At 43.2% G+C, this 21,567-nt stretch overlaps 2 protein-coding genes across 4 annotated transcripts in view; one reads left to right on the top strand and one right to left on the bottom strand.

Annotated features, from left to right (window-relative positions):
• ddah1 (dimethylarginine dimethylaminohydrolase 1) overlaps positions 1-13,954 on the bottom strand; it is a 50,474-nt gene extending 36,520 nt beyond the window's left edge. The window contains exons 1-2 of one of the 3 annotated variants that reach the window (XM_053643913.1): positions 13,758-13,954; positions 6,777-7,341 (exon numbers count right to left, since the gene is read on the bottom strand). In XM_053643913.1, coding sequence (XP_053499888.1) covers positions 6,777-7,073 — 297 coding nt within the window. In that variant the 5' untranslated portion in view covers positions 7,074-7,341; positions 13,758-13,954. Of the gene's footprint in view, positions 1-6,776; positions 7,442-13,757 lie in introns of those variants that run through there. The other 2 variants (XM_053643915.1, XM_053643914.1) reach the window with 2 other exon arrangements.
• Positions 13,955-15,263: 1,309 nt separating this feature from the next.
• ccn1 (cellular communication network factor 1) lies at positions 15,264-17,868 on the top strand. The gene is made up of 5 exons (XM_053643912.1): positions 15,264-15,464; positions 15,713-15,926; positions 16,046-16,390; positions 16,498-16,700; positions 16,818-17,868. The coding sequence occupies exons 1-5, from the start codon at positions 15,417-15,419 to the stop codon at positions 17,118-17,120; spliced, it is 1,113 nt and encodes a 370-aa protein (XP_053499887.1). The 5' UTR covers positions 15,264-15,416; the 3' UTR covers positions 17,121-17,868.
• The last annotated feature ends 3,699 nt before the right edge of the window (positions 17,869-21,567 follow it).

The raw sequence follows: 21,567 nt of genomic DNA, 5'->3' as shown, positions 1-21,567 counted from the left end.
TAGAGGAGGTGTGTTACTCCAGTAGTTTGTTCCCCCAAATGCATTGGAAATGGACAACAACATGTAATTAGGTCTTGGATGGGAATTCCTTCCTGTGTGAACAGAATTATGGAATCGATTTTGATAAACAAAGCAATTCTCCTTCAAATTTGGAGTATTCTCATGTAGCATCATTTGATACCTGTGCATCAAACATCATGACATGTCCTACAACTACATCGAAACACTTGCCGAATGCTGCTTTCACACTTTTTATGCAGAAACTCACATGATAAATAACGCTAGCTGGTACTAGCAAACTAGCCTAGCTTGCTCTCTAGATTAGGTTAGGTGCTTGAACTATGACCTCCTGATCAGTAACTTAGACCTTTAAAAACTGAGCCACTGCTGCCCAATGCCCAGTATTACAGATGAAAGCACAGGTCAGCCTTGACCTTTCTTGGTTGGTAGCTGTCAGATGATAGGGTGGCTAGGAATTGGCAAAAATATCCAAACTGGAAGAAATAGGGTTAAAAAAAAAAAGAAGAAGAAGAAGAAGTGCAACCTGACTATGCATCCACAGTTAAATTGGGATGGTATATTGCGTAATGGTGAATGTCCCCACATTTCAATACGTCGTAAATCTCTTCATATTTGCTCACTAACAAGACTAATTTTTCCACCAGCGCTTTGTCCTCCATGTTGTTTTTCCAACTTGTGACCTGATTGGTCAGAAGGTAAACGTTTTGTGTAGATCTCATACTAAATTGTTTCAGAAATTAAAACTAAGATAAAACAAAGGCGACCTGAGTAAACACAAAATACCGTTTTTAAATGATGTTATTTATTGAAGCAAAAAAGTTATCCAATACCAACTGGGCCTGTGTGAAAATGTATTTGCCCCCATAGTTACTAATTCCCCAAATCTATGAAACTGCATTGATAATGGAGTTCAACTGGACTAGACACAACCAGGCCTGATTACTGCAAACCCTGTTCAATCAAATCAACACTTAAGGAGAACTTTTTCAACAGCATGAAGTTGGTTAAAGGGTCTTACCCAGTAACACACTATGGCAAAGCTGAAAGAAATTCCAGAAATGATGAGGAAGAAGATGATTGAAATACATCAGTCTGGGAAGGGTTACAAAGCTATTTCAAAGGTTCTGGGACTCCCAAAGAACCACCGTGAGAGCCGTTATCTCCAAATGGAAAAACTCGGCCCAGTAGTGAACCTTCCCAGAAGTGTTCGACCTTCCAAAATTCCTCCAAGAGCACAGCGACGTCTCATCCAGGAAGTCACAAAAGAGCCAAGGACAACATCAAAGGACCTACAGGCCTCTCTTGCATCAATAAAGGTCACTGTTCATGACTCCATTATCAGAAAGACACTGGGCAAAAATGGCGTCCATGGAAGAGTGGCGAGGTGAAAACCCCTGCTAACCCAGAAGACCATTAAGGCTCTGAATTTTGCCAAAACATACCTTGATGATCCTCAAACCTTTTGGGAGGATGTTCTGTGGACTGATGAGTTGAAAGTGGAACTGTTTGGAAGACAGGAGTCCCAATACATCTGGCGTAAACCAAACACAGAATTCCATAAAAAAGAACATCATACCTACGGTGAAACATGGTGGAGGGATGTGATGGTTTTGGGATGCTTTCCTGCTTCAGTGCCTGGACAACATGCAGTAATTGAGGGAAACATGAATTCTGCATTCTACCAGAAAATCCTAAAGGAGAATGTCTGCTCTTCAGTCCATAAGCTGAAACTCAAGCGCAACTGGATTATGCAGCAGGACAACGATCCAAAGTATAGGAGTAAGTCCTAGTCCTAGAAACAAGTGGAAGTCTGATCTCCAATTATCAGAAGAGTTTTTCTGCAGTTATTGCTGCTAAAGGTGACACAAGGGGGCAATTAGTTTTTCACATTGGTGATAAGTGTTGGATAACTTCTTTTTTTTTTTCTTCAATAAAATAAATAAATAAACAAAAGCTGTATTGTGTGTTTACTCAGGTTGCCTTTCTTTTATGTTGACTTTCATTTGAAAATATCAAACTATTTAGTATGTGATATACACGAAAACAGAAGAAATCAGCACTGTAAAACATACACAGGTGGCCTAATACTGACATGACACTCTATAGTGGAATAATTATATGTCAGTAACAATATGGTGTCTATATAAGATTCAAGCCTGAAGGCTAAATTGTCATAGTGTCAGACACAAGGAGGTCTGCTGGTGGCATCCCATCAGCCAATGCCTTAAAAGAAAAATGTTTCAATTTATGGAATCGTTCTCCCGAATGGGATCTTCCATCTTGGTAAAAGTTCAAAGTAATCTCAAAGCGCAGCTGTGCTAACAGACAGGAATTCAACCTCTCCTGCCTCAGGTCTAGGTCAAGAGGACCAACTCCAGCATTGACACACCACTGTGCAGAGTTCAAGTGGGTTAAATCTGGCACATACACAAGAAGCGTACTTCTGTGAAAAACGGAATGAATCTGGAGGAAGTGTACCGTGCAGCCTGCAAAACTCATGACCTCCCATTTTGGTTAACAGTGAGCTGCTCTATGTGGAACAGCAGATGCTCAGAACGAGTGTACATGCCACATTCCCCATGTGTGTGTGTGTGTGTGAAAGGTGCAGCTGTGCTAGCAGTACCAACTGTCCTGGCCACATAAAACAGTAACAGAGGACGGAAAATGGTACACGAATAAAAGTACATTCGTGTAAAGCAAATTACACCACCAGTCTCGACTAGAAAAGGAATAATAATCTGCCTCGCAATCATATCTGTATTTGTATAACCAAACATGGTCTTTTCCTGCAGGACCCCGCACCCATCCACAGGGCACAGGTGTTCACTGAATGAGGTTTGATGATGATGAAAACATTTTGGAGTTAAGTGTTACACAGCACTCGCCGTCACCATCATCAACTCAGGAAAAGTCCTGGAATAATGATGTTCACTGATCCGGTGCAGATTCAGAGACGTGTAGAATCGATACCAAGGCGAATCTGGCCCGACACCTTACTAGCATACTTTATGGTGAGTTTTTTATCGGTTAATTTGTTACCCAGCTGTACTTCCTTTTAATCAATCCAACAGTAAGGTCACAACTACACATTTCTGCACATCACACACAGGTTTGTTTAGTCTGGCGGTCCTGGTACAAGGTGAGGAATGTGGCACAGGAAGTGGGAACGACTGCAGCTCTATCCGGATAAATACGCTCTCACTTTTACACACACATGCCAGAAGCAGCGCCGGAAGCTAGCAGACTATTTTCCAGACACTTCAACATCAATAGGACGATTCAAAGTTTCTGATTTAAGAGAATCATCCGGTCTTGACTTGGCATCCAGAACATAATTCCTGGTATTCTGAAACCAGAAACCCAACTTGGGTAAGGTCAAGATTCTCCATATGATAGAAAAAATAATCCCAGAATTAGGTTCCAGGCCTAGAATAAGCTCAGTTTGTGTGCGTGTTGAGTCGAAGACCCGCTGAGCGAGACGTTACAGTAGAGGTATTCGAAGGTAATGTATACACATGCTTCCTGAATCTGCTCCTGAAAAGTCACCGGAGATCCTATCAGACACCACGCACTAGGGAGAAGAATGCCTATACACGCGTGTGACGCACTCGATTCAGTTTCCACGGCTCAATCTGCGGATGGAGAATTCCATTTCGCTAACATGGAGTCTAATCCTAAGTGTTTCTCCACGAAACTACAATGCAAATCCACGTCACAGGTCAGGAAAAAAGTGTTCATGGAAGAAGCCAGCGGAAGAATGTCAGCTTCCCCGTCCAACAATGTTACCAGGTTTGTTGTATCACAATTCGGCAATTAGGAAAATACCTACATACCGGAGCCAGCGAGGGTAAAATCCAGAAGGATGACTAGTCTTCGGAAAAAAGGAAACGATTCCAAATTCCAGTCTGTGTGTTTTGTTGAAAAACATAATGGGGTCGGATTTAGTGCCTTCTTTCTTCTTCAAAGCTGCACGCTAACGGGCTATTTTTATTCCGTTCTTGACACGTATCCATAATAAAACACTCGGAGTCCTGCCATAAACGCTAAATAAACTCTACTTCATCATATCAGCAATTACAAACGCTTTTTAATGGTTTCGTAGCGTGTCTGCGGTACGAGTCCCTGTGAACGAGCGGTTACTATAGAAACGATGATCTGTGATGTGCAGCTGCGCTACTGTCAGAGTCGCTGTTATAGAAAACTAATCAACATCTTCCTTCTGACCAATCACCATCCAGAATTCGACAGCGCTGTGCGACAAGCCAGGATATTCGACCCGTCACGAACCGTCACTCTTCTACACTAACATAACAACAAGTGTTTATTAGGATTGGAACATTTAATAATTTTACTCCTCAATATCTGGTTTGCCGCTGAAGCTGAAAAAAAAAAAGGACCGTCACATCCTTAATGGCGGTTCTACTGTATGTGATATTATTTCTCGGGACGATAAATCTCAGCAACCGGTCGTGAAATACCAGAACTACTCCTCAGGTCCTGTGAATAGTGACAGAGTGAGGAATGTTTTCCTCAGCTCCGTTCCACAAAAGCCAGAGGAATCCTAATGCTTCCTGTCAGAACAACAGGCACTGACGCTGAGATTTTTTAGTAATTTCCTCCAAGATACAAAAACAAAGGCAGTAAACATTGACAAGCCACGAAGGGGTTTACCTACAGATGTCACGGAGCAAAGCACTACAAGAACCGAAACTTTGACGATAGACAGTCAGACCCGACCACAGAGACGTTTATTATTTATCCTTGCCGCAATTAGCTAGGACAAAAGAAAGGAAAAATAAAAACCTCTATACTACATAGAACTGGATAGAGAAATCTATCGAAAAATATTTTTAAAAATCTAATCTAAAATAAATCTGAATCATTTTTCTGCAAATTGAAAAGGAGACAGTTTGGTTAGAGCTTGAACACATGAGCGTACAGTTTGACTTTGTCCATTTAGGTTCACTTTTTTTAACAAACATATACACACAGTTTAGCAAAACATCGTGGGGGGGGGGGGGGTTGTTAATGATCTCTGTTGATCTGACGCGAAAATCGTTTGCGTTTTACTTCATCCAACCAGGATATATCTACAGCCTACTATGCAAAAGCTTGCAAATAAGATTCTGCACTTATATAGCACTTTTTTTAACCTTAGCGCTTTACACTGGTTCACACACACACCAATGGTAGCAGAGCTGCCATGCAACGCGCTTACTTGCCATCAGGAACAACTTGGGGTTCAGTGTCTTGCCCAAGGACACTTTGGCATGTGTGAGTCATGTATGCCGGGAATCGAACCGCCAACCCTACGATTAGCGGACAACCCGCTCTACCACCTGAGTCACAGCCGCTCCAAACCCGATAGACCCCATTTCAAACTGAGGTCTACATTAGTTAGTCTTCTTATGTGTAAATTTACACACACTCGGGAGCAGGATACGAACGTTTGTCCAAATGTACAGGATTTTTCATTGCGTAAACGTTCCTACGAACAATTTACGAATAAATCCGTTCGCGTTCCACGATGAATGCGTGGTAGGACTGAGCTTGCACACGACATGCATCCTGTCCGGTTCTTTTTGTCCGCTTAAATCATAAACACCACAATATGTTTGTCCGTCTTAATATCCGCTAGCTAGCTTAGCTAGTTCCTAACATACGCATAGCCGACATCTTTGCATTTCATAACCCAATCAGCCATTTTTTTTATCATCATCATATTACTTTAATTCTTAAAAAATGATTACGGAGATCTGTGCATCGACGAGGCACCGTATAAAGAGAGAATCCATGTGCATATAAAGGAATCTTTTTTTTCCCCCTCACAAATATAACCAGCTACATCAGGAGTTGAGAAATGAGAAAGGCCGCCCCGATGCTCGCTTCCATTCCTTTTCTTCTCAACTGATTAATTAAATAACGCAAAAACGACGACCGACGCTCAGCCACAAACTCTCGGCACCATGGCGCTGGTCTCAGGAATCGGGAATCAATTTCTTCCTTGAAGAAAAATCACCCCACACGCCATTGACTTATTCTGTAAAGCTAACAGGATTATGCACCAGTCTGGGTGAATTTTAAATCCAATGAATCTCTCCCAGGGGATTGGGAACGCAGGAGATGTCAAGATACGAACAAACAGACCAAGACGGATTGATTAATTGTAGCTAAAAGTCATTCTCATGCAAATTATGCTCAAAGTCTATGGAACATGAGATGTCTTCAGAGCCGTGATTTGATTCCATACTGAAGTACTTCCTTTTGAATCAGGAAGTCATTAAGTGGCATGTTAAAGTGCTTGACTGACAACAACCAATAGTGTTCGAGATCCGTCATGCCACACCCCCGGTCGATGTGATCATATTGGTGTTAACAACACTAAGGGACAGGTACAGAAATCTCTGAAAGGCTGATTGTGGTTTCAGGCAGACTTTAACACTTTAAAAACACTGAACGCAGGAGATCTCAGGGAACTTCTCTAATGCGCGCGCACACACTCTGATGTGCACCTGCAGAGAGGAGAAGAGTCATTTCAGATCTGAGTGAAGGGGCGTTAACAGGGGGAGTGGAAGTCACGTGGACAGAAAGACAAAGACAGGTGGGAGAAAGACAAAGGGAAAAGGGGAGAGAGAGAGAGAGAGGAGGCGGAGAAACAGATAGAAAGTGTATAGTAGCGAGCAGTCGGTAACTTTACGGGATTAAACCGGTTAGAACGAGCGGACACCGGAAGCCCCCCGGCGCGCGCACTGTACCTCTCCGCGGCGGCTCTCGGCTCCGGGTCTGGTGATCAGGGCGGTGTCTCCACACACCACCGCCGCGTCCTCCACGAACACGCAGTCCGGCAGAGCCTCGTCGGCGGGAAGCTCGAGCACCTCCAGACCGAGCCGGTTCCTAAGCACGTCGACGTAGTGGTCGTGCTCCTGCTGCGCGCGCGCCTGGTCCACCTGCCCCGCGCCGCTCCGGAGCGCTCGCTCGGCGAACGACGCGGGCATGGCGCGTATCACGGCGTGAGTGAATCTCCCGAAACCGGCCGACATGAGCCCGGTCATGGCCGAATTACAGCGCTGCCCTCACGACCTGAAACACGGTGTTAAAGAGGTTTTGTTGTTGTTGTTGTTGTTGAATTTCCCGACCGCTCTTCTCTATTATGTTTATTTATTTGTGTTGTGTTCTGTCGCTTCCTGTCGCGCACTGACTGACGCGCGCGCTCGGTGGGCGTGTAACAGCGTCCCGGTGACGCGCACCAACAAGCTCTCACCCAACGTGGACGCGCACCCTGATCCGTTCCCACCAAACCAGTCCACATGTTCAGACATTCTGATGAGGAAAGAAGAAGAAGAAAAATCAAACAAGCGAAACACTTTGCAGTGTGCAATTAAGCAAACGGTTTTCATCCACATTTAAACATCTGCACCAGGATCAAAAGGATCTGAAATGTGATCCTATTTAATCCACCACAATGCACAGTGTGCACTACACTCATCAATCCCATCTACAGCTAGATAAACCGCCCTGACTCCAGCTAGACCCTTCAGCTTCACTGGGTTAAACATTTTGACACTACATTATCAGGTTTCATTTGAAAACTCCTGGATTGTTATGATCCAGATCTACTGGTTTGATTCAGTTCACATTCAGGATGTTATATTTCTAATGAACTGAATTCTTGTATTTAATATTAGCCAGTTCTCAAAGTCATCCTTATAGCAGTGCTTTTGTTGAAAGACTGATGTACAGGAGAATTACACATGCAAATATCACAGAACTCCATTAAGTCCATTAAACCACCGTTAATTCAACATGACATGCACCTTCACATTACACTGTTACTGTGGGTTTTTTAATGCTTGTGTTGAATGTTAATGTGTGTGTGTGTTGTAGCACTGAAAAAATGGCTCAAAACCTCATTACATTGTGCAAGTTAAAGAATAATAATGAAGTTGACTATCACTACAGACCCACAGGCTCCTACAGGACACTTTCAATAAATTGCTAAGATTTTATGCTTTTTCTTCAGAATAAATTTGCAACACGTTTGTTGTTTTCATAATGTGTTTCATTTCCATTAAAATGGTTCATGAATCAGTTAATAAAATGAACAACGTGACTGATAGGTCCATGTGTACAAGCTGTTTCTAATCATTAATTATTCATTCTGCAAAGTGTGTACAAATAACCAAACTGTTCATCAATCAGTAGTTCATTCATCTATAGACGCCGCTTTATCCTGTTCAGGGTGAATCCCAGGTCAATCCCAGGAACATGATTGTGAGGCAGGAGGTCCATTTCATCAGAACATCACACCCGTTTGCGCTTGTAAATTGTCCTGTTCCAGATTTATTCTGTGTTTTCTGTTATAATTCACTCCACTCTTCTGGGAAGGCTTTCCATTAGATTTTGGGGCGTGGCTGTGGGGATTTGTGTTCATTCAGTTATAAGAGCATGAGTGAGGCTGAGGTCAGGCGTTGATGTGAGGAGACTCCAGTTCCAGTTCATCCCAGAGTAATGTTCAGTAGGGTTGAGGTCAGGGTTCTGTGCAGGACTCTCCAGTTCTTTGACCTTCTTCCAACCGTCACACACCACATCTTCATGGAGCTCGCTTTGTGCACTGGAACATCATCATGCTGGAACACTGTTTGGACCTCTGAAGTTCCACTGCAGGGAAATTGTATATAACATAATTCTACAGCGTTCAGAGACGTTCTATACAATTGTGTGCTTCAGACTTTGTGGCAGCAGTTTGAAGAAGAACCACATATGGGTGTGATGGTCAGGGGTGCACATACTTTTGCCTATATAGTGTGTCAAACTGATCATCAATCGATAGCTTCTTATTTCTAAATTGATCAGCATGAGAGACTTTCACATGTTTGTCTGGTCAGTTATTTTAGCATGCGATTACACTTTCCAGTTCAATTATTTGTCCATCTGCCAGCAATCACCTTCACCATCATCATCATCATCATCCTCCTCCTCATCCTCCAGCCCCTAAAGCATCCCACCAACTGCGAACAGAGGGCACGGATATCCGCTCGCTTCTAATAAAACCTCAGCTGCGGGAAGAAATCCAGCCTGATCTGGTAAAAAGCATTACCAGACATGTTCCTGAGTCGGATTATTTTTAGGCTACATAGAAAGAGGCTACAGTACGGTACGACTGGTTCGGTGATCGAAGAAAGAATAGAGCAGACTTGCGGCATCATAAAGGAAAAGAACAGAACAATCATTACAGTACAATTATCTTAGATTTCAAACAAGCCTCTAATGGCAGGGATCTACTGTGTAAGTACAGAGGAGTGCAGTGTGTGTGTGTGTGTCTGTGTGTCTGACTTGGGCTGGAATTTGCTCTCCAGACATCCCTGTGCACATTCCTCTGCACCCCAGGAACAAAGTTTGTCTTTCCTTGTTCCAGATCCACTCAATTATCCTGACGGGTCTAAACATTCCTGAAGGCCCACATACCAGTTCTTCCATTTCAGACAGGTCTTTCCGCTTCACCCCACTCCCTCCCTCCCTCTCTCTCTCTCTCTCGCTGTCTTTTTTTTCCATTCCTCCAGCATATTCCCTCCCTCCCTAGCTCAATGAAGGAAAAAAAAACGGACTGAGGCACACCTGGTCTCTTCTTAGAGGCACTGTAGAAGCAGGTGAGAATAGCTGAACAACATCAAGGCCTTCAAAGACACAACACACACTTGCGTACTTCGCCTAATTCTTTAACTAAAACTGTTCTGTCTCATTCGTGCCATCTGCTTTATTTATGCTCACGCAGTCAATTATTATTACATGCAACATTCAGATTAAAACAAAGAAATGTGATTTATGTATTAAACCCTGTGTGGGCATAGTTTTAGCTCTCTGTTTTTGTCTCGTAAAATCCCCTTGGGTAGATTTTAAAGCAAAACCCACTGCACAACATGGATAAACATCTAGTTCTGCACATCAGGCACTGCTATATTAGTCATCTCTCAAAACTGTGCGGTTTCATTCCGACACTAATAAATACCTGACACGTCAGTACACAAAGCGCTGAATGTAGATGATGGAAGCGGTCCAAAGTGGCTATCGTTAATTCCGTCTTATTTAAAAGAAGCCCCTGTCATAAGGATACTGCTACGGTGTTTAGTGTAACGTGTAAATCTGAGCGCGTAGCATTGCGGTCTCTCAGCTCCAGGGTCTACGGTTCAATCCTGAACTGTATGTACGGAGTATTTGCATGTTCTCCTTCAAGTTCCCTGGTTTCCTCCTACCTCCAAAAAACAAACAAACATGCAGGTAGGCAGATTGGCTAAGCTAAATTTTCTCCTGAGTGTGAATGAGTGTGTGAAGGTATGAAGGTAAATATCTGCACACAGTTTGGGTCGAAACGTGCACGATTCTAAAGAAGATGCCAGATCTTCAGAGGATAGCGTGGAGGATGTATTGCATCATTTATGAGGTGCTTTTGGAGAAATCCTCACTGAACGTTACAGTTAGGTGAAGGTATAGGTTCTACAGGATGTACAAGACCTGGATATGATCAGGTAATGCTGTTGTCATGATCAACCTTTTCTGGAATCCCTCAAGGCTCAATTCTGGGCCCGTTACTTATCGAAGGTGATCTATAAAGAAAACATCTCATCCTGCTAGCATACAGATGTCCCATAGCTAGATTTTCTTGGGATTCCTCAGGGCTCAGATCTGGGGCCATTTTATTATATAACCGAATTATCTTTCCTATAGAAAGTGTAATTAATAAATACATAACATTCCTTACAATCGTGGCTATGTGGCTCATTTTTTATTAAACACACACACACACACACACACACACACACATACATTTTATATATATATATAAAATATATATATTATATATAATTAAAAAAATTAAAAAATTAAAAAAAAAACCTTCCCAGGTGAATTTTTTTTTAAAACCTAACAAACAAATAAAATTTCTCTAATCTCTATGCAGATGACACACAGCTATATCTGTTGTACATGGAGCCATCTTTTGCGCTATACCCCAAGGCTTAACTCTGGGCCCCCTGGTCTTTAACCAAATCCTAATGCTTCCAAAATGAATAAATTAATAGATAGATCGGTCTTCAGCGCCTGATATTCGCCAGTCTTATCATGGTTAACGTGACATCGTTGATGTTCTTTTCTGCGTCTAATCAAAGATAAACCAACGACTCTTCTGATTTCACATTTAGACGCCTCGTATCTGAAGGTCAGAATGACATCAAGAAGTCATTTTTGCTGTTATGTCTATAAACTGTTACACTTACACGTACGTAATGGCACGTTCTGTTCCCTGCTGAGAAGCGTCAAGGTTTCACATACCTTTGTGTCTCTTTGTAAACTCTCTTATCTTGCTCATGCAAGATCTCTATTGCAAACGTACAGCTAGACACCGCCGGGTCCGTTTCCACGGATACACGGAGAAACGGAAACAGATGTAATAATAATTACGTTATATCTCGATAGTCCCAGCGGTCCCAGTAGTCCTCCAGGGTAAATATGTAATTGGTTCATTTTTTGGGTTGGGATACGTTGTAGTAATGGCAGTATGTTACTACATGTCCTTACAGAAACAGTGACACCCAGGTCAGGGAGATTTATACGAAACAAGCAAGCGAGAAGATATGCAGCAAAGCGGCGCCGATGCCATTGAAAAATGATGAGACATCTTAAAACAATCCCGATCCAAGGGCACGAACATTTGGCAGGATGACTGGTCGCTATGATGCTTTTCAAAAACACCAGACGTCCTTTTTACACAGGGCACGTTTAGGCCATGAGTCACATGCTCAAATCAATAAGGAAACAAGGCCTCCGTTCTTTCCTTCCCCAATGAAAGTGCAAAAATGGTGGCCGGCCATTGGAAAATATTATGGCTGCCATTACTACATGAAGCATAAAACGGATTTTGCAATATTTCCCCAAGAGTAATTACAGGATAGAAAAAAAAAGCTGATTTCATTAAGAGCGCCCGGGACTGTTTCCTAAAACAAGAGCGTCCTCTGAGGAAAAGGAAAAGACAGAGATGGTTTTTTTCAGCGTCACGTTTAGAAACAGTTGTCAGCAGGAAACGGACATCATAATTACATTACATCCACGGATACCGTGTGGTCACTCCATCTAGGGAACAGGTTTAATCGGGCAGGGATACATGACATAAGGAGACTGAGTGGCTTTGTTTCAGAGTGCTGTTTGTTGCTAAATGATTCTCCTGTCATGTATTCGAGCGTGAGCGCATTACTCTGTGTATCCAATGACGCAGGCATGTGTGACCTAAGACGAGGGAGCTGCGGTAAGGTCTAGGTCAGATTACGTTTAGGGAATACAGATCCCTCACACCCCCATGAGTCACCGTCAGGGGCTTTGAACAGCATAGAAAAGTGAGGATAAGTCACAGACAGCTGAAGGTAGGGACGCACCAATCTATATCAGCCCCATTACACGTTCAGTTACTTGTAGTTGTAAATGTCGGGAAGTGGTAGATCAGCAGTTCATGGCTTAGCAGCTGTGGCTCAGGTGGTAGAGCAGGTTATCCACTAATCGTAGGGTTGGCGGTTCGATTCTCGGCCCATGTGACTCCACATGCCGAAGTCCTTGGGCAAGACACTGAACCCCAAGTTGCTGCCAAGCTAGCGCCTTGCATGGCAGCTCATCTACCATTGGGGGGGGTGTGTGTGTGTGTGTGTGTGTGTGTGTGAATTAGAACCAGTGTAAAACGCTTTGTAGAACTGCTAAGGTTAAAAAAAAGCACTATACAAGTGCAGACCATTTACCATTTGAGACATTGGTTGGTACTGATCGGAAGGTTGTGAGTTCAAATCCCACCACTGATCTCCTGCTCGGTTGTATACATGAGATAAATGTAGTTGTAAGAAAAACACTCCGATACCAACAACCGATATGATGTGTATGTTGTCATGCTAATGAAGAGATGAAGATGACCGCAATCTGGATTTATTTCACAATTCATGAACACAATTACTAGGAAGAGAACTCATACTGCATGTTCCTGTAAATACAAGTAACCTGACCCTCATAAAACATCTTAAACAGGAACTCAGCAGGATTAGTTCATCGCTAGCAGAAACCAACACTGCAGACAACGCTAAGTGAGACTCGGTATATTGTTGTTAACGATCATCCACCATCAGTCAAATTCCCAAGCATGCTATCTTGGGATAAATCCAGATGTGCTTTTCAACTGCAACCCTACTCCATCCAAGCTAAAGTAACGTAGCTAGTTAATGCACTCCATGACGACTATTTCTATGTAAGCAGAGCTAAATAAAACATTCTGTGCGACGTCCATGATTGATTAATACAAAGCAGGTTACTCATTTCTGTACAGGTATCAGTGAGTACCAAAAAAACATCGTACTCGGTCTGAGAAAGAAAAAACAACAACAACAAAAAAAAAAAAACGATATCGATTCATCTCTAGGGTTTGTATCATCCCTTTGTAGACTTAGTACAACAGCACAATACATCTCCATCTAGCGTCCTTGTGTGGAAATGATGCCAGCTTGCATTTCAAAGCAGTACCACACTTCACCTAACCATCTAAGAGGAACAGGTGATACAATGCATCCTTGGTCTCTGCCCTCAATCTTAAGTAAGAGCGCAATAAAAGAAGAACTGACACCTCAGACGGACAATAAATGAACCCCTAATTCCACACCTAATGTTCAGACACAAACAAAACGAACACCTCAGCTTAATCAAAGCAGGCTTACCTGAAAGAAAGCGCACTAACTGCAAGAACATCCCGTAACTGTGTGCAGCCTACACTCGCTTATTCGTCTGTGTTCTTTCATGTCTCTATCTAGCAATCTCTGAAATTCGGTGCTTATTTTTAACCTCGTAGAAAAAGCAGACTGCTTTTTTTCTTTTTCTTGGATTTTTCTCCCCCTTTCCACTTCAACCCAACAGCTTATATGGAAATCTGGGTAACAGTTGCACTTTCTCTCTCTTTTCTTCTCAAAACCTGGTGGACAGATTGCATGGAAACTCAGAGGAATTTCCTCCATGGAGAACACATTTAGGAGCCCTCGGAGCTGTCAGGAATGCTTTGTGGCTGACTAAACTGAGGGAGAAAATATGTTAATAATGCAGGGCTGCTGCCATACCAAATATGGCCATGCTGTTACGTGTGGAGGCCACATCTGGAAGTGCTTGGAGACAGAGGAGAGAGAGAGAGAGAGAGAGAGAGAGAGAGAGAGAGAGAGAGAGAGAGAGAGAGAATGGATTCCAGAAATAGAAACAGTTAAGCCTAAATGTGAATTTTAAGGAATCCTCATATGATCTGACTTTTTACAGGATGTAAAATATCCACAAATCTAACAGAAAGAGACCCCCAAAATAATTGACATTTACAGCACAGGATGTTAATCTTGCAAGCTGAAAACGGTGTGAATAAATTGTACAGTGACATTACAATTGTTGGTAGAAATAGTGCATATTTATGACTCATATTAGCACTAAATTAAGCACTATATTTATGCTACAGCCCATAAATAAATCCAACACTATATGTGCTGTTGCTAATTCCCACTACATATGTGGATAGTAATAAAAACATGTATTTCTCTCTCACTCATATATATATATACACATACATATATATAATTTTACTGGTATTTTCTCATTTGTCAGTTGCTTTGGATAAAAACTTCTTCTAAATGAATAAATGTAAATATATATCCATATCCATCCATCTATCTCCCTGGATGAATATATTTATATAAATTATAATATATATATGTATAACTTCTTGTCCTACTGAATTTCTGATTGTTTTTGCTGTATACAACGAACGTTTAGTTTATATATTTAAAACTTTCCTGGACTGAACCGTAGTGAAGAAATGGTCTGTAGTCGTCGCGAATGTGGGAGCTCAAAACAAAAACAACAACAAGAACCTCTCCAAGAAAATGCAGCAATGAAAAAAGAGAAAACAGGGACAGCAAAGAAAGAAAGAAAGAAAGAAAGAGGGGGAATCATTGTGTTCAGAGGGAAGGTGGTGGTGGTGGGGGGGGGTTCTTTTAAAAGAGAAAAAGGAAAGAAAAAAAAGAGAGAGAGAGAGAGAGAGAGAGAGTGTTAGACAGGGTGGTGCTTCGCCCAGGATGGAAAACGCGCCAAAGGAAGCATTCCGCGCATAGTTTCGGACCAGTTCAGCGGAGAGCGACGTCAGCGCGCGCCGGCTCCTCTATATAAAGCAGCGCGGACCCACTCACACTCATACAGCTCTTCAGCCTCGAACAGATCGCGAGACAAACGGCGAACCACACGCCTGACATCCGCTTTAACGAAGGACCTATAAAGCTCAAGGACTAGAAGAACCTTTTGTTTGTTGTTCTTTTCTTGTACTCGGAGGCAACGTTAATCAGGGAAAGATGTTCCTTTTTCCACTCATCGTGATGCTCATCTCAAGCTGCGACTTGGTGAGTTGAAACTTTTGGTCACTTTGCAGGGGAGATTAAACAATAAAGGACGGGCGGATTTGATATAGAAAGGGCTAAATCGCCAGGAATAGATCTTTATTACTGTTGTTATTATTATTATTATTATTATTATTATTATTATGTTCATGATATGCAGAAGGACTTTTAGATGTTATGGAAGTCATATGGTGACCTTGCTGAAATGACTGGACTGTTGTGCTGAAGTGGACTTGTTCGCTTGTGTTCAGGTGTTCTCCTCGTGCCCAGCTCGGTGCGAATGCCCACTGGAGGTACCCCAGTGTGCGCCGGGTGTCGGCCTCGTGCTTGACGGCTGCGGCTGCTGCAAAGTCTGTGCTCGGCAGCTGAACGAGGACTGCAGCCAGACAGAGCCCTGCGACCATACCAAGGGGCTCGAGTGCAACTTTGGGGCCAGTTCGGGCGCCACCAGAGGCATCTGCAGAGGTGTGTTTGATATGACATATAGAATTAGTTTGATACCTGGTCTGCTCTGTGCAAATGCCATTCTGTATGTCTGCCTGCAAGAATTCTGACTAACAGGATTCTCTTCTGTTCCCTAACAGCCAAGACTGAAGGCAGACCATGTGAATACAACAGCAGGATCTATCAGAATGGAGAAAGCTTCCAGCCCAACTGTAAACACCAGTGCACATGCATCGACGGAGCCGTGGGCTGCATCCCTCTCTGCCCACAGGAGCTGTCTTTGCCAACGCTAGGCTGTGCCAACCCCAGGCTAGTCAAAGTTCCAGGACAGTGCTGCGAGAAGTGGGTCTGCGATGATGCAACGAAGCTAGAACCTTCCGACAAGCTGCTGGAAAAAGACGCAATGCTCGACGAGATTGAAAGCGACCTCACCAACAGAAACGAGCTGGTGGCCAACGTGAAGCATGGACTCAAGTCCCTTGCTGGTAGGTGTCAATGTTCAGCTTCAAGCCAATGCTTCTGGAATCAGTTTGTAGTTTCAAAAGCGTTTGATTGAGTCCGATCTAACTCGGGTGCCTTCGTCTTTTCGCAGCATTCAGAGCCCAGGCTGAGTCTCACATGTTCAGCGAACAGAAGTGCATTCTCCAGACCACTCCCTGGTCTCACTGCTCCAAGTCCTGCGGCACCGGCATCTCCACCAGAGTTACCAACAACAACGCCGAGTGCAAGCTGGTCAAGGAGAGCCGGATTTGCGAAGTCCGTCCTTGCACCCAGTCCCCTTACTCCAGCCTTAAGGTAAGATCTGTCAAAGCTTCTGCATCACAAATGAGCAGTCCAACAAAAGCACATGATCTTAACCGTCGCTGCCTGTCGATAAAGTCAACTGACCTGAGATTGTTCTCTCCAAAACAGAAAGGAAAGAAGTGCAACAGAACCAAGAAGTCCACTCAGGCAGTGAAATTCACCTACGCAGGCTGCTCCAGCCTGAAGAAGTACCGACCCAAGTACTGCGGCTCATGCGTGGACGGCCGCTGCTGTAGCCCACAGCAGACCCGCACAGTGCGTGTAAAGTTCCGCTGCGAGGACGGTGAGACCTTCAACAAGAACGTGATGCTGATCGAGACCTGCAAGTGCTCCTTCAACTGCCCCCATACCAACGAGGCCTCCTACCCCTTTTACCGACTCTTCAACGACATCCACAAGTTCAGAGACTGAAAAGGGAATCCTGTATCAGAATGACGAATGACGTCAGCAGCGATGCAGGAAATGGCCAATCGCAGCATGGTTGGGAACTGGGTGCGATTGCGAACCCCTTTTGGCCAATCACCTACCGTCTCGAGATTCCCACGGAATCATAGACTTCCGACCTGAGGAGTTTGATGAAGTGCACTGTTTGCTGAGGCCTCGTCAGCGTTTTCGATGCTTGCTCCACACTGGAGCAGTAATTCAGTAGCTTCGTTTCGGAGCGACTTGTAAACTCAAGCAATTTGTAAAATAACAACAAAAAAAATGTGGTTGTTCAATGTTAAATATGGTTTTATGTACATTTTGATTTCTAAACACAAAATATGACTCAACTGCAGACTCGTATGTGTATATCCTCAAATAAGCATATATGCACATACATAATTTAAAAAATTTGCTTCACTTTGTAGACAACGGTCCAGTAATGCCCACGAGTTACACCATGTTGTGGTTTTCTGACAAATTTGTGGTAACATTCCTCCCTGATGTGGACAAACGCGTTCATATTGTTCGGCAGCTATCGAAAATCAACTCCATCGGCGAATTAGCACCAAAAAACGAGTTGACAGAGTTTGAATGAATGTTTTTTAATATTGTTATTAATATTATTTATCAAAAGTGTAGCTACTTTATTTGATTATTGTCATACTGGAATAAAGTGTAAAATAAAATGATCTAATTTTATATGTTACAAATAAAAAAAAAAAGATTTATTTATGGAAACTAAACGATGTCTCTTCATTGCTTGTTTCAGACGTGAATGAAACTTCATTTGTTTCAGCAAAACAGTTTGTAACATACCTTTCCGATCATTTTAACAGTCAGTGTTTAGGGGGAAAAAAACCCAAAACAAGTAACTGCTTGATGTGTTATATAACAGTTTGTCCTGGAACGCCATAGTAACGGTTGACTTGCTTTCTTTGGAGCAGCCTAAAGTCAAGGTCTCAGCTAAACCTAATAACAAAACGATTAAAAGCCTTGGCATTAGTAAAAAGGTGTGGAATCATGCCAGGAATCTTGAGTGCCTTCCCAACCAGCAGGAATCTCTCTTTAGAGGAAACTATTTCCAAAGTGGGACATGGGAGAAAGAAGATACTTTCAGGTCTGAACACACACACACACACACACACACACACACACACACACACACACACACACACACACACCATTTCAGAGTAACATTTTATGGCTTGAATAGACCCAAACAGAATGTCACACCTCCAAGAGCAATCAAACGGATTAAACGCAAAACTCGGGACAAAACTCAAACTAGAGTAGGCTAGACTGAACCCAAGCCAGCCCAAATCAGTAAAAATAATCAACATGGTAACAGAACAATGGCTGCACGATGAGCTCAACAATAACAACTCCTATTCCACCCTTGGCGATTAACATTTCATTTCAGAATCTGCCAAAATCACTCTGGCTTGTAAAGACAATATCAACTGTTCGCACACTTTTGACTCCAACAGAAGCTTTAAAAACTTTGGGACTGTGGGGCAACTAGTTCTCCGTCATCTGTCTAGTTCCCCCCATAATCCCCCCCTTCCCCAGGGATGATATATCTACACAGAGGTTTGATCCAGGTGAAATGGAGACTGCTCAGGAATGCAGACATGCTGATGGCCGGCAGATGGTGGAAAACATTTGGAAGACAGCTTGTTCACTTTTGAGGCTGTGGGAAGACCTCGCTCTAAAAATATATCATGCCAGAGAAGCATAGCTCGTGTTTACCAGGAGCTCGTGAGCACATCTTCATCTTTACAAAAAAATATTACTTGCATTCGTAGATACGAAAAGCTCCTTTTTTTTTTTTTTTTTTTTTTAAACTAATCAGAGGACCAAGGATGTGACCAAGACCCGTCCTTCTGATATGGAAGCTGCCAGGCTAGTGACCAAATAAAATTCACAAGACAGCTGGATCCATTCTCTCTCAAGAGCTCCACGCTGAATGGAAAACACTTCAGAAGCTATTTCGGAGCTCGGATGCTTTGTACACTTCCCAGCTGCGTCCAACAGGGAGCTATGAACACATAGTTTTTATGGTTTCGCTTTGTGATCTGACCTGTGTTGTATAACAAGGCTGTAAAATTGTGCAAGTTACTGATCAACAGCCCATGCTTATCGTTCTCGCTAATCACCACGACCACGTGGACCTCGATACGAAGACCGTCTGCTCGACAGGCTCGCGTTCTCCCCTCGGCCACTGCCGAAACAAAGTGTTTACGCGATCAAGATGTTTTGGGTTTGTTAAACACGACGTAATGCTTTGGGTCCGGCTTCCGACGGGGAGGGAAAAAGAGGCCATTACGGCATCCTTGGAAGGCGCTCGGCTCTGATGTCAGCGCTTTTACAACTCCTCGGTTCGAAACGGCAGCATTACTTTCTCTGTTATTTATTGCAAGCCTAGCAGCAGAACCAGCAGGAGGAGGAGGAGGAGGAGAACGACGAGGCCTGCTCTTCCTCTTTTCAACAGCCACTTCGGGCATCAACACTCAAAGCTTTGCCACTTTGTCATCGAAGATCGTCCCCTGCTGGAAGCACTCAAAAGTGCACGCAGGAATGCTTTCATTGATGCTACTGTAGTTTCGGCTTGGTTTTCAAATGCATTGTGGCATTTGTGTAGATTTTTCTTCAATGGAGATATTACCAAGCAGACTAAGCAATAAGCTGTAGATGCTATCCTTCTGTCAGAGATTGATATTTTTGTCTATACTGACATGATGATGTCCATCGTTCTGGAATAGTGTATGATGCCAAATAAAATCTCTTTAAATACTACCAGAGGCATCACGTTGACCACAAGAGATTAACTCCGTCGGCTTGAGGACAGTCTGACAATCATGGCATGACGTATGGCCATATCTTGTATGCCATGTCCATTATAAGTAATCTAGAGACTGATTTATTGACCTGGACATGCAATGCATCACTAGGTGTGATGTAACTGGGTGTGTATCAGTGAGAAGAAAGAAGGGGCTGCCAAATGTCCAGTAGTTTTTTTTTTTTGTTGTTTTTTTTTTTAACTGAACCAATACAACGTAATCTGGAGATGCAAGTAACGAGTCTCTGGGCAATATCCTGGCCCCGGTTCCAGTCTTATATAAGCGGAAGTTTCGAGATCAACGTAAGAAGCAGCCGCCTCGACTCAACATGATGAATGCCAGCTTTAACCATCCAGGCCTGCTGGCAACATCAACCCAGTCATTGTCCAACTGGCTGCTAACTAAGGCAGAGCCCTGGGTGTGGAAGAGGCCCAAGCCGAGATTGTAGGAGGCAACGTCTTCACTGCCAAATGATGCACTTTTTTTTTTTTTTTGCGAAATGGGACATACAAGTATGAAGGCGTGATGTGGTGAAGTGAAATCTGCTAGTGCTTGATGTAACGTTCATTCTGACCTGGAAAACATCTTAATGTTTCAAAAGGAAAATACAATTATACAACAGTATCCAGTTCGAAGCATCTCTGGAAATTGATGCCAGGAAACTGAAGTTATGCTACGACGTGTCCAGAAGCAACTAGCATTAAAAATCCAGCTCACCCCTGACAAATTGGTTAATAACTGTCCGATTTTATTTCTGAGGTGGGAAATAAGCAGTAGGGAGTGTTTATTGGACGCGAACGCAAAATACACCCCGAGCACAGGACGAGTCATTAACATGCTTCACGTTTTCCAAGAAATGACAAATTATATATTTAAAATGAGATATATACACTCATTTATCTTCAGTAAGAGCTTTATCCTGATGAGGGTGGCGGTGGATCCGGAGCCTATTCCGGGAACACTGGGCGCGAGGCAGGAGAACGTCCTGGTGGGACGAGAGTTCTTTCCATGCCTCCACTCACCAACACGTTCATGCCTAGGAAACAATTCGGCCCAACCAGTCCAACTCCCGGCGTGTTTCTGGGAGGTGAAGAAACCAGAGAACCAGGAGGAAACCCACATGAACATGGGAGAGCTTTCCTTCAACCTGGTTACTGAGATTTTAATAATTCATACATGACACAATGCAAGTTCTGATTAGTTAGTTAGTTACATTTATATAGCGCATTTCTAGATACTCAAAGCACTTTACAACGTATGGGCGGGTGGGTGGGGGGGTGCCTCCTCAACCATCACTAGCGTGTGGCATCCACCTGGATGATGCGACGGCGGCCATAATGTGCCAGAACTCCCACCACACACCAACTACTGTTGGAGAGGAGAGTGATGTACCCAATTGAGAGATGGGGATTATTAGGGAGTCGTGATAGATAAGGGCCAATGGGGGAATTTCAGCAGGACACTGGGGTTATACCCCTACTCTTTTACCATAAGTGTCCTTGTTTTAATCTTTAATGACCACAGAGAGTCAGGACTTCAGTTTAACGTCTCATCCAAAAGATGATGCTGTTTTTACAGTGTAGTGTCCCCAT

Source organism: Ictalurus furcatus, chromosome 15 (assembly GCF_023375685.1).
Source record: "Ictalurus furcatus strain D&B chromosome 15, Billie_1.0, whole genome shotgun sequence".
NCBI lineage: Eukaryota > Metazoa > Chordata > Actinopteri > Siluriformes > Ictaluridae > Ictalurus > Ictalurus furcatus.
Note: the sequence above shows the minus strand (reverse complement) of the source record. Positions and strands in the feature narration are given on the sequence as shown.